The sequence below is a fragment of the Drosophila biarmipes genome, chromosome 3L, assembly GCF_025231255.1.
Source record: "Drosophila biarmipes strain raj3 chromosome 3L, RU_DBia_V1.1, whole genome shotgun sequence".
Classification (NCBI taxonomy): Eukaryota; Metazoa; Arthropoda; class Insecta; order Diptera; family Drosophilidae; genus Drosophila; species Drosophila biarmipes.
Window position 1 is genome coordinate 5,919,988 of NC_066613.1, and position 12,988 is coordinate 5,932,975.

Genomic DNA, 12,988 nt, shown 5'->3' on the forward strand with positions numbered 1-12,988 from the left:
ATTCCACATTCAGCAGTGGGAAATCACATAAAGTATGGTAAAGTGCAAACGGTAACGGGAGACTGTCGCAGCATTTAAATGAACTGAATGCGCACATGAGTCAGAGCTGAATAAGTTTTGGGTATAAATATGCTCCACCAAGAGCAGTTGGACATCAAACAGTTTCTGGCCCTCCGAAGAAGCAAATCAAAGACAAAGCCACCATGTTCAAATACGTAAGTTCTTCGAGGGTGCAACTCCGGAGGATTATAATAATTTAATTGGTTTGTTCGCAGGCCGTCGTTGTCCTCGCCCTCGTTGCCTGTGCTGCTGCCAGGCCCGGCCTCCTGGGTGCCCCTCTGGCCTACTCTGCTCCCCTGGCCTACACTGCCCCCGCTGCCTTGGTGGCTGCTCCTGCTCCAGTCGTGACCGCCACCAGCAGCCAGGTGATCGCCAGGAACTACAATGGAATCGCCGCTGCTCCAGTGATTGCTCCCGTGGCCGCTCCAGTGGCAGCTCCAGTGGTCGCCAAGTACGCAGCTGCTCCTCTGGCGTACTCCTTTCCCCTGGCATACTCCTCACCTTTAGCTTACAGTGCCCTGCCAGCTGCTCCGGTTCTTGTCTAAGCGTTAAAAAAAATAAAAGAATTCAAACCGAACTCGAGTGTCTCCTCCCTTTTTGGCTTCTGCTAATTGGATTTACCGCTGGCATACCAAGACCTCTTGTATCCACTGCCTGCCGATGGGACATTAAAAAGTTTTCAGATGCCTGTCACGTAATGGCAATAAAAATTATTGTCGGCTCAGCGGCAGCAGCTGGCGTCCGATGTTTGTTACATTAAATTGTGCGAAATTGATTTGTATTCGAGGTTCAGCTTTGAGTAAAGAGCATGGCAATTGTGTCAAGGTCAAAAAATGGCCCTTAGTTTTGCAATCATAGAAAGTTTCAATCAGCTTGATGATGACCTGATGGGCCAAATGGAAAATTGCAGCAGTTCAAAGAGAGCACATTTCGCCAATGGGTGGTTAAATTAATATATTTTTTTATTGTTTTTAAAGCAAAGGCTAAATTTGTTGTACAATATTTAATAGGTTATTATTCGAAGTCTTTGGATATAATTATGGAGGTAGCTTTTAAAAAAATATCCAATATTTTGGAAAATTCTCTCCAGTACATCACGCTGGTTTATTAAAATATCATCGCTCAGAAATTTTGCGCAAATTTATTTATTTAGTACTAGTATATGGTATAATACATTTTGTTAGTAAGTTGATATCAGAAAGTTATTTTCTTCACTATATTTTTACCTCATTATACCCTTGCAGAGGGTCCGTCTGTCCTTCCGTCTGTCCGTCCGTCCGTCTGTCCGCCCGTTTCTACGCAAACTAGTCTCTCAGTTTTAAAGCTATCGGACTGAAACTTTCCCAAAAACCTTTTTTCTATTGCAGGTAGTATCCAAGTCGGAACCAGCCGGATCGGACAACTATATCTGATAGCTCCCATGGGAACTATCGGGGAAAAAATTAAAAAGAAATTATATCTTTCGTGTTTTTGATTGTCGTACGATCCTTAACCTATATGCTGGCCATGACAGCAGGCTCAACTGGGCACCTTACCATCCTAATTAAATAGATTTTCATTCCACACAACATAGATTACGTACCACCATTTCATTAAAATGTTCAAGCTTAAGATGCAAAGGGGTGGAGCGGTCTACTCCTATTCCGCCTACCAGACAATTGTAGTGCTTTCTAACCAGGAGGACACGTATTGCCTGACTAGCAGGTGATATCTCTGAACGCCGCAAATTTTTAAACGATTTAACTAAGTGATATTTATTGAAAAGAGTAAATGTAATCTTCATAGTGCAAAGGTTCCAATGTCATATTACGTAAAGAAAAATAATTTTACGTTTAACAAAACGAAACACTTTATAAAAATGTATTTAACCTAAATACTAAACGATTCTTTGGCGGCTCTAAATTCTTCTACTAACACTATTATTATTCCCGATACTCGTAGAGTACAAGGGTATACTAGATTCGTCAGAAAGTATGTGATGGGTATAAGAAAGCTTTGCCGACCCCATAAAGAATATATATTCTTGATCGGGATCACTAGCCGAGTCGATCTAGACATGTCCGTCTATCTGTCTGTCCGTATAAACGTTGAGATCTCGGAAACCATCATCTCATCAATAGCTATAGATTGACCAAAAAAAAATATGACGCAACCACTGTTTAACCAATACGCTTTTTTATTAGTTCTTGCTAAACTAAAAAATACGAATTTCAGTTTGCTCTATGCTTATTAACCATTTGTCAGCGAAAGAGAATACAGCAGGCTAGACGAGAGTGCAAGAATGCAAGTACACAAAAAAAACGAGAGAGCGACCTTTCGTGATGCAATTAATATATCAGATCGAATTAAGACGTTAGTTAGCTGCTGCGGCTGCATGACCCGGCACCCACTCTAACGCCCACCAACCGCCCAAAACTATGGTGGCCATTATGTAATGTAATTCTGTTGTAAAACGTAAAAAGGGTTTTCCTTAATTCATTCTTGATCGAATTAAAAACAGTTTGGTATCCTACAACAATTATTTTACAGCAGAACCCCTCTGAAAGAATCTTGCGCTGCGCAGGAAACCCAGGAATCTGCATCTCAGCTTCATAAGGACGGTCGGACTCTGCTAGCGATTCTGATCACACGAATATATATACTTTATAAGTTCGGAAACGCATAATTCTACCTGTTACATACTTTCCAACTATTCTAGTATACCATTTTACTCTACGAGTAACGGGTATAACTAAGCTGAAGCATACATTCAGATGCTACCTTATGATGAGTCAACCTTGATATATAAAATATAATTAAATTACAACTCCAATTACTTCAAGCATTCAGAACAGAGTTTTTTAAAAAGCGTACACCCATCCCAGTTGAACAGTTTTACATTTTGTCAGTATTGATCTTACATATGAATATCACATTTTATTAGTTTATATGAGGAGTGGTGCTGGAGTAGCGGCGTAGCCGAGGGGGGCGGAGTACGCCAAGGAGGAGGAATAGGCCAAAGGAGCCGCCAGAGGAGCAGCTGCGTACTTGGCGACCACTGGAGCGGCCACAAGAGCAATCACTGGAGTAGCGGCGATTCCATTGTAGTTCCTGGCGATCACCTGGCTACTGGTGGCGGTCACGACTGGAGCAGGAGCAGCCACCACGGCAGCGGGGGCAGTGTAGGCCAGGGGAGCAGAGTAGGCTAGGGGAGCAGTGTAGGCCAGAGGGGCGCCCAGGAGGCCGGGCTTGGCAGCAGCACAGGCAACGAGGGCGAGTTATAAAAAATAATCAATAATTTTATTAAATTGAATGTTAAATGTTATAAGATAGTATGTCAAAAAGCCACAAAGCTATAATTTGTTTCACATTGTTTCCCACCCATTATCCGATCGTTCCTATGACAGCTATATGATATAGTCGTCCGATTTTAATAAAATTTAATTCGAAATTCAGAACTAACTAAAAATGTTATTTTCAAGCTTATAAGGTTATATGTTAAAAAACACCAAAGATATAATTTTTATTTCATGTTTTCCTACTAATTTTCCAATCGTTCCTATGGCAGCTATATGATATAGTCGTCCGATTTAGATAAAATTTAATTCGAAATCAAAACCAAATAAAAAAAGTTATTTCCAAGCGTAGGAGGTTATAAGTTAAAAAACACCGAAGATATAATTTTTCAATATTATTTTTCCACTTATTTTCCTATGGGAGCTTTATGATATAGTCGTCCGATTTTGATAAAATTTAATTCGAAATTCAGAACTAATTTAAAAATGTTATATCCAAGCTTAAAAAGGTATAGTTAAAAAAAACAAAAGATATACTTTTTAAAAAATTTTTTTCCCGACAGTTATGTCGGACTCATGTACTACCTGCAATAGAAAAGTTTCAGCCCGATAGCTTTAAAACTGAGAGACTAGTTAGCGTAGAAACGGACGGACAGACGGGCATGGTCCGACTCGTCTAGTGACGCCATTCAAGAATATACACCCTCTGCAAGGGTATACAAAAATATATTTCTTTATGTCGATTTTGTATTCATTAACTGGTGTTTCGTAGTGTGTTTATAGATGGCATTCCCTTAGTTAAAGGGGGGAAATCATGTTTTGAGTTGTTGAAAAATTCGAACAATCTAAGCCCTATTTCTGAACTATTGGAAATATTTTCGAGAGGAATACTTTAGTAAGCGCGTGGTAAGAAACCTATGCTTCAAAGGGGGTGTACTGGAACTGAAAGTCGACTTGGAATGTCAGATGGTTCATTTATGATAAACAAGTTTTGTTTCATTAGTTTCTAAACCTTTTACTCGCAGAGTAAAAGAGTATACTAGATTATTATGTAATAGGTAAACCAGTAGAGATCTCGGAAACTATAAAGGCGATAATGTTTGGATTTTAGAGGTTATGAAAAGCGCACGTTTATTTCAGCAGGGTGCCATACCCCCTAAAACTCCAATACGCTCACTCTTAAACCGGAATAGAGCCTACATATTAAAATATTTTAAAAACTGTAAATGCGATTTTATGTTGATTATAATTATCTACATTCATGCCAGTGTCTTCACAATCGGGCCATCCATTAAAATGTATAAGCAAGTAAAAAATCTAGTCTAGGTTGAGGCGTTGCGGGTGTGCAATTATGAACACTCTTAGCTAAGTAAAGAGTATTTAAAAGTCGATGGCATCGACTATAGCGTTTTCTCTTTTTAATTACGTTGTTCCTAAGTGGAAACTTCTGAAAATCTAGTTTGTATGTAGCTGATAAGCTGACCAAGTTTCCCAAGTTTGTAATAACCCCTTTTCGATAGGGATTATCAAACGAAATTGGCTAACGCAGCCATATTGTTAAAGTTGTCGAACATTTTGATGTCAGACAATTCAGTACTTCATTTTTCCGCACGCTACCATGTCCATCGAAAATTAAAAAAAATACTCTGTAAGATCGAAAAAGACTTACTCCTGATATCAGAGTCAGTTTCAGATTAGGATGAAAGTTTATAAATCATTTTTTCAACGAAGAAGAAAGAAAAGGAACCTTCAACGACCCATAAAAAAGTGGAGGAAGAAAAAACATGTCTAACATGTCTTTGGACAGTTAGGCAGTGTACACTTTATTTAGTTTAAGAGTGTTTTACGAGTTTAAAGCAACAGGATATATTTCCCGTAAGCGGCTTTATGCCTTTATGAGATCCAGAAGTGTTTCACTATACAAGTCGATCTAGCCTTATTATTGCGTCTGTTTCCTCAATTTTCAAGATTTCGGGATGAATAATTCCCAAAGTAGGGTGAGTGAGACTTGTGACTAGTGCCTTAAATTATATGTATGCTTAGCGCTGGGATTAAAACAAGCAAATAAACAAATAAAAAACACTATGGATGTTTTTTGCTATCGATGGTAGTAACTAGCGATACTATCAAAATTTTGTTGCATTTAGCCGAAAACTTGTCAATTCTTTAGAAAAGATTCCCAAACTCTGACATAATTTTTATTGGTTCGCTATTTTTTCTTTCTTGTTAAACTTCCTAGACGTTATCTAAAAGTGTTTGGTGCGTTCTGTGTAGAAGTGTCTACCTAATAGGTAGTACTTATTTACTTATATGCATTTAACAATGAAGTCAAAAAAGAATTCCCTACTTCATTACGCTGCACAAATTTGTTCCAACGCCACTGAACTACTTATATAATGTAATCCTTTAGATATAGTCAATTAGTCGCTTACATTGATCATTATTTAATGTTGTAGAATTGCAGTGTGACTTTGAGGTGGAAAACTCCTGAAAGCTCATATAAATATACCACAGTATTCTATTCATACCCGTTACTCGTAGAGTACAAGGGTATACTAGATTCCTAGGAAAGTATGTAACAGGTATAAGGAAGCGTTTCCGACCCCATAAGGTATTTATATTCTTGGTCAGGATCACTAGCCGAGTCGATCTAGATATGTCCGTCCATCTGTATGAACGCTGAGATCTCGGAAACTATAAAAGGTCAGACTTCGCATGCAGATTGAGCGGGGTGCCACGTCCACTCTAAAACCCACAATACGAAAAAAACTGTAGCGCCTAATTTTTTAAAACTGGGAAAAAATGTTTAGCTAAAATGTTTTTAACTCATCAATACCTAAAAAAAGTTTGCTCGCCCACTCTTCCGCCCACTTGTACTGAAATAGCTTGTAGATGGCGATTTACAAATATCCGATAGGTGGCGCTTTACAATATTTCTTTTCTGCTTATATATTTCTATTTTCATTTTGCTTCCTCAAGCGGAGTAAAGGTTATCTGATAGTCGAGGCACTTGACTATAGCGTTCTTCCTTGTTTTTTCTGGAATGATAGTATCGGTGGTGGGACCGAGCCATCGAAGATTGTTTTTCGACCATCGATACTATTTATAGAACTGTCGATTGTTTTACCAAGCCCAACCAAGCCTATTACTGTACGCGTAACGGGCATAACAGTCGCTAATAAAAGCGAATATTTTTATAAAAAGTCAAATAATTTAACAGTTTTTAATTTCGCCAATTCTAGTATGAGATCACATTTTATTTGCTTATATCAGGAGTGGTGCTGGAGCAGCGGCGTAGCTGAGGGGGGCGGAATACGCCAAGGGGGAGGAATAGGCCAAAGGAGCCGCCAGAGGAGCAGTTGCGTACTTGGCGACCACTGGAGCTGCCACGGGAGCAATCACTGGAGCAGCGGCGATTCCATTGTAGTTCCTGGCGATCACCTGGCTGCTGGTGGCGGTCACGACTGGAGCAGGAGCAGCCACCAAGGCAGCGGGGGCAGTGTAGGCCAGGGGAGCAGAGTAGGCCAGAGGGGCACCCAGGAGGCCGGGCCTGGCAGCAGCACAGGCAACGAGGGCGAGGACAACGACGGCCTGCGAACAAACCAATTAAATTATTATAATCCTCCGGAGTTGCACCCTCGAAGAACTTACGTATTTGAACATGGTGGCTTTGTCTTTGATTTGCTTCTTCGGAGGGCCAGAAACTGTTTGATGTCCAACTGCTCTTGGTGGAGCATATTTATACCCAAAACTTATTCAGCTCTGACTCATGTGCGCATTCAGTTCATTTAAATGCTGCGACAGTCTCCCGTTACCGTTTGCACTTTACCATACTTTATGTGATTTCCCACTGCTGAATGTGGAATATCTGTTGGTGGCCAATGGATTCGATGGCCTGAGGTCACAGACGCAGTCTTGCTTTGGTGTATAAATAGCGACCTAAAGTGTTGAGCGACATCACACAAGTTCAAGTTTTCGAACCGAAAGCACCAACAAATCAACTATCACAATGTTCAAATCCGTGAGTCTGAAGATATGATGTTGAGTTAAGTTTTCTAAACGTTTTTCCTCCTTAGGCCGTTGTTATCCTCGCCCTCGTTGCCTGTGCTGCTGCCAAGCCCGGCCTCCTGGGCGCCCCTCTGGCCTACACTGCTCCCCTGGCCTACTCTGCTCCCCTGGCCTTCACTGCCCCCGCTGCCGTGGTAGCAGCTCCTGCTCCAGTCGTGACCGCCACCAGCAGCCAGGTGATCGCCAGGAACTACAATGGAATCGCCGCTGCTCCAGTGATTGCTCCCGTGGCAGCTCCAGTGGTCGCCAAGTACGCAGCTGCTCCTCTGGCGGCTCCTTTGGCCTATTCCTCCCCCTTGGCGTACACCTCTCCTCTGCCTTACAGTGCACTTCCAGCTGCCGCTCCAGTTCTGCTGTAAGGACTTTGACTGATCCATAAACATACACAAATTAAACGAAAACAAAAGAATTACATGAGTTTTAATGGGCAACGGAGCAACCGTGAAGCTACTGGACAATTTTAATTGAATTAGCTGCTGTCAACCGGTCGTGGCCATAAACAACAATAATGACTGCCGACTCGCACTCCACTGGCTGTTTCCGGATGCACATCACGTATCCAGTGGACAAGTTATTGGCCACCGGCAGCCGTAGCTGGATGTGTGATATTCAAGAGTGGCCAAAATGGTTTGTTTTGATGTTGTTGTCGACAAAAATTTGTAATTATGTCAAGGTCGCTGAGTAGTCGAGGCTGGGCTAATGAACTTTTGAGGGCTAGGTGAATAAGGTAATGACATTTAAATTATACTGTTCTAGGGCCAATATGTTGAAATAAAAATTAGGATTTTAAACAGAGACTTGCAGCTTAAACATACGTTTACCTACCCGTTGACATAAGGAAAGTTTAAGAACGTGTATTAATTGGCTTTAAATTAATGATCACATCAAATATTTTATTAGCTTACAATAATAAACGAATTTATACTTATTATTGATCTGAATAACGATGCGTGGTAAACTGTATTTGAAAATAAAATGATTTTAGCTTATACAAATTTCTTCCTCAAATAAATGTTGTTTTGATTATCAAAATACTTCTAAGGACAAGAACATTTTTCATATCGTAGCGTCCATAATTAGTTTTATGCGAATTGAATTGACGCTAGGTGGCGCTGTGTACTGTCTTGGGAACAGTCGCTTTGCTTGCTTATTTCCATCTCCGTCGCAATCCCCTTAGATGAGTGCCGGGTATCTGATAGTCGAGGTCATCGCCTCCTGTTGTATTTTATACTATGCCCCTGTTTTTGCTATCGCCTTATTTAATGGGTAAGATTAAAATTTTAATTGGATGTTGTTCTACGCTATATTGTAGTGGTTTGTTATTTCCTAAAAAAAAGGCACACGCCGCTATTTTATTTCGATTTATTTTTATGGCATTGAAAAGAGAACGTGACGGCATGCTTAAGAATTAGCATTCAGAGTGCGCACCTCACCGGCTAACAGTAATAAGCGTGCTACATAGTTCAGTGCCTATATACACGTAGGATGGATCTTGCATGTCCAAATAAATTGAAAGTAAAGTAACATCAAGGCTTCAACAAAATATTGTTCAAGAGCGAACGACTCCAGCGAGTAGCTCCCAAGCTTAGGATTTTCGTGAAAGGACGACTGCAACTTTGGTTTTACTAGCAATTTAAAGGAAAATAAAAGTCAAATAAATGGGATATTTCTGAACTACTAATTGCCATACAATAAAAACCCAAACACCTAATAGGAACGAAATTTGAGTATGCGATTAGTTCAGATACGTTTTTCAGATAGTTTGATGCCTGTGGGCAGTGCACCGAGGACATTGGTGTTAAATGTTATTTTAATATACCCAATATACTGTCTTAACAGAATCGTCCTTGTTTTTTGCATTTTGTAAAGATATTTTACGAGGGGAAAAATAAGATAAGCTTCCAGCAAGCTCACTAAGCCTATATCACCGACATGTTGCGCTTCTATCTGATTAATGGCGTGTATTAATAATAAAAAAAACAATCTCATTTATAGGTTTTGTGGGCATTAGTGTGGCTGAAGAAACTCTCTATGAGAAAACCTATAGTTTCCAATATCTCAGCCATCATACGGACAAATGGACGGACAGACGGACATTGCTAGATAGACACGGATAGTTATACAGTTGGAGACTATATACGCTTTAGGAGTAAGGGGTATAAAAAGTACTTCAACTACAATACAAAAAAACCAAAGGGCTTCTGCTCTTGTCTCATTAATATCTCATTCACTTTAGTTTAAGCAAAAGATCGCAAAAACTTAAAAGCTAAACGAATTAAAAAAAAAGTAAGTAACGAAATTAGGCTCCAGAAAACACACAATTTCACAAAACTGTCAGGCGACTATTCTATTATTTTATCAAAAATGACATTGAATTTGAGTCGTCATCACCTAGAGGAACGTAAGGCCAAATTTACAGAGTCGTCCATGGGTGCCACAGGGACCTACGTTAAGCACAGGCCGCATTTCAAAGGAACCCCTTAGCCGCTAGGGCCACCAACGACCCTCATCACTAACTCTTTTTGCACCTCTCTCCACAATATTTTTAAATAAATATTGCTCTTGTGTGAAGACACATTTTGGCGAACAGGAACCTCCTGCTAAAAAGTAAACGGCCAATACTTTCTCGGCAATTGTTTGCTTTCACTTTCGCTGAGCCACCCGTTATTAAGTTCCCTAAACAGAAGCAAAGGTCAGTCAACCGACCACAGCCGCCTTTTAACCTTGACCCGGATGTCCAAAACAATAAATGTTGTAATGTCGCAGGCCAGCAGAGGAGTTCCCAAAATCATTCGAGTGTGTTCATGTGTGCTTTCTACTGCTGACCAAAGTCGGCACGTGTTCACAATGCTTAATTGGCCGGGAAGCCTGGACTAGCCTACATATATTTTGTGGCTGACAACAGGTTTTCAGTGAAAATGCCTCTGGCCAAAAACATGGGCTTGGGTTCTTGTGTGAGAAATGTTAACTTGAATTATTGTTATCAGTTTTTTGCCTAATTTTTGACTCGGAAACCCCATAAATACCTGCCAACGGCTTGTGGCCAGAGGTTTCTGCTCCTACACTCGAAGAACAGCTTTTGTGTCTCTTTCCATCAACACATTTCTTGTTTCGCATGGTCCCACATCAAGCAAATGTGGTAAATTCCCAATGAAATCGAATTGCATTTAAAACCACTTCTGTACAATTAGCCAGCGAGTGCAATTGGCTGCCCTTCGGGTTTTATGCCGGCCCTGGAAGACCTAAAACCTAAAGACTGCCAACTAATATTTTTCAGACACTTATAATGGGCCGGCGGTCGCGTTGGCTTCAGAATATAAAGTAGCCGCCCGGTGGGTCGTTCGGCGGTATAAATACGCCACGCACTGCCTTCGTTTGTCATCAGTTAGCTTTCTGCTTTACAGACAATCCAAGCTCAGCTCCAAGTCAAAAACCACAGCCCATCATGTTCAAATACGTCAGTTTTGGATGGCTTGGTAGCATAATCAACAGCTTTAATTATTAATTTGCTTCTTGCAGGCCGTCGTCATCTGCGCCCTGATTGCCTGTGTGGCTGGCAAGCCAGGACTGCTCCACGCGCCCCTGGCCGCCCTTCCCGCTCCCGTGATCGCTGCTCCTGCTCCAGTGGTCACTGCCGCCAGTAGCCAGGTGGTGGCCAGGACCTTCAATGGCATTGCCGCCGCCCCGGTGATCGCCCAAGTTCCCGTGGCCCCTGCTCCAGTGCTGAGGACTCTGGCGGCTCCTCTGGCCGCGCCAGCTCCCGTTGCCTTCGCTGCTCCGTTGGCTGCTCCTCTGCCCGCCCCAGTCGCCGCTCCCCTGTCCGCTCCTATCCTCAGCAGAGTGGCTCCATTCGCTGCCCCCATTGCCACCCCCTTCGCTGCCCCCTACGCCCATCCCTATGCTGCGCCTGTTGTGGCCAAATACTCGGCTCCACTGGCTTATGCCCCAGCACCTCTCAACTACGCCGCGCCCGCTTTGTGGTAAGGGAAAAAGCACATACCACAGGGATTAGGCACCGTTTGTGTGTTCAATGACTGATAGTCCTTAATAAAATTCGTTAAAATTGGTACAAAAAAAGCAAACATTGTTCTCGCTGGTTTGACTGGGCTGCTTTTTCAGGTACGAGTGTTTTGTAAAGGGTATTTAGGTGAAGCCCTCTGACAAAAAGATTTATGGAGCGAAAAAAGATCTGGTCATTACATTTTCCGCAAAACGACGCTCAGTAATTTCAGAAAAAATGTGTTCAGACAGAACGTATTTGAGCACGGCTTTGTGTAGTTTGGTTTTGATTGATAATTTGCAACAGAGTTTATTCCGCTTAAACAAAAACAAGTTCTTAAAGACATGAATTTATGACATATTGGTTACTATTTTAGCTTGAAGAGTATTTAATGATTACATAGAAGGCATACCGAACTCAGATCCCGTCATTCTTCTGTCCACTTTAAGCTGTACTCCCACCATCCGATACCCTTCGATTCCCCTCCAAAATCCTGGGAACGTGTAGAGTCAATCGTGTGAGTCGCGTCGTCGCTTTCACTCAGGTCATTTGTGTTTCATTGTCCCACATTGGCTTCGTCTACGGTTCTAAGGACGAATTATGGTAGGTAGTGTGTATGTCGTTTTTCCGGGGATAAAAGGGGCTGGGTGGGTGGCTGAGTGGGCTGATCGGTGGCCCAGGTCGTGGAGAAGGCTATTCTCCGGTCGAGTCGTTTTTCATTTCCTTTTCGTCGATATTTGCCGTTCATTTGGCAGTTGACAAACAATGCAAGAAGCGAAGCGCAATGAATGACCAATAAATGTTCAAATTGTTTTCATGTTTCCTCTCCCTTTAAAGCCGGGGAGCACTTCGGTTTTGGCTAACTTAAAGCTCAAGTTCTGCGGCAAACAGCGCAGCGTGGGAAAAAGGAAATTAAGAAAGTATTGCCGAGGAGAAAGCGAAAACTTAAACAGCAAAAGAGATAAGAGGCAAACATACACGCAATTCCTACACTACTAAAGCCCCCTTTCACTACCCCTCCCCCCGAAGTTTGCCGGGATTCCCAGGGCTGGGGAATTTTTCCATGTCGACGTTGGTTGATTTTCAACAGCAGCGCAAACGCAGCAAAGTTTATCCTCAATTAAACTTTTTGTTGTTGCGTAAAATTGCGCTTGGAGTTGGCCCGGCATCTGTCTCTGTGTTTGTGCGCTATGTGCGCGTGCGAGGGTGTAGGCTCACATGTACACTGAGCGAAGGGACTTGAAATTAATTTTAATCAAAAAGAAAATATTTTTTTGTCCTTTTTTGTATTTGCCTTTTGGTAGATATTAAACATAATGTTTTTTCCTATCAAAGTACAATATTTAATGATAAAATACATATTTAAACCGTTATCAAATTTGTAACACCACATTAGAACGGACTGGATCTTTGTAAGCACACTAAAATATAATATAACACTACAACACTTAAATATTTCTCTTCTACCTCTGTTTTCTTTCAGTGCACGTATATGTGCGATAGGCCGTACGTCAAGCTCAGGGCCCCTGCACTTCCCATTTATCCGAATCGTCCTCCCTGCCACCTCATCCCCCTTCCACTACCA

The 12,988-nt window shown here is 41.6% G+C and overlaps 5 protein-coding genes across 5 annotated transcripts; 3 read left to right on the forward strand and 2 right to left on the reverse strand.

The window, feature by feature from the left end:
* The first annotated feature begins 171 nt into the window (after positions 1–171).
* Positions 172–637, forward strand: LOC108031862 (cuticle protein 70, isoforms A and B). The gene is made up of 2 exons (XM_017105620.2): positions 172–215; positions 276–637. Exons 1-2 carry the CDS (start codon positions 204–206, stop codon positions 603–605), a joined length of 342 nt encoding a protein of 113 aa, XP_016961109.2. The 5' UTR covers positions 172–203; the 3' UTR covers positions 606–637.
* A 2,347-nt stretch (positions 638–2,984) lies between these two features.
* On the reverse strand, positions 2,985–3,317 carry LOC108031851 (cuticle protein 12.5-like; the record flags this gene model as incomplete). Its single annotated transcript, XM_017105608.2, has 1 exon — positions 2,985–3,317. A coding segment is annotated over one exon (333 nt), but the record flags the coding sequence as incomplete, so codon positions are not given.
* A 3,227-nt stretch (positions 3,318–6,544) lies between these two features.
* Positions 6,545–7,030, reverse strand: LOC108035884 (cuticle protein 38). Its single transcript, XM_017111639.3, has 2 exons — positions 6,987–7,030; positions 6,545–6,926 (listed from the first exon to the last, which is right to left on the reverse strand). The coding sequence occupies exons 1-2, from the start codon at positions 6,996–6,998 to the stop codon at positions 6,600–6,602; spliced, it is 339 nt and encodes a 112-aa protein (XP_016967128.1). The 5' UTR covers positions 6,999–7,030; the 3' UTR covers positions 6,545–6,599.
* A 278-nt stretch (positions 7,031–7,308) lies between these two features.
* LOC108035882 (calphotin) lies at positions 7,309–7,812 on the forward strand. Its single transcript, XM_017111635.3, has 2 exons — positions 7,309–7,356; positions 7,412–7,812. Exons 1-2 carry the CDS (start codon positions 7,345–7,347, stop codon positions 7,760–7,762), a joined length of 363 nt encoding a protein of 120 aa, XP_016967124.1. The 5' UTR covers positions 7,309–7,344; the 3' UTR covers positions 7,763–7,812.
* A 2,988-nt stretch (positions 7,813–10,800) lies between these two features.
* LOC108035881 (cyclin-dependent kinase inhibitor 1C) lies at positions 10,801–11,422 on the forward strand. The gene is made up of 2 exons (XM_017111634.3): positions 10,801–10,860; positions 10,923–11,422. Exons 1-2 carry the CDS (start codon positions 10,849–10,851, stop codon positions 11,385–11,387), a joined length of 477 nt encoding a protein of 158 aa, XP_016967123.2. The 5' UTR covers positions 10,801–10,848; the 3' UTR covers positions 11,388–11,422.
* The last annotated feature ends 1,566 nt before the right edge of the window (positions 11,423–12,988 follow it).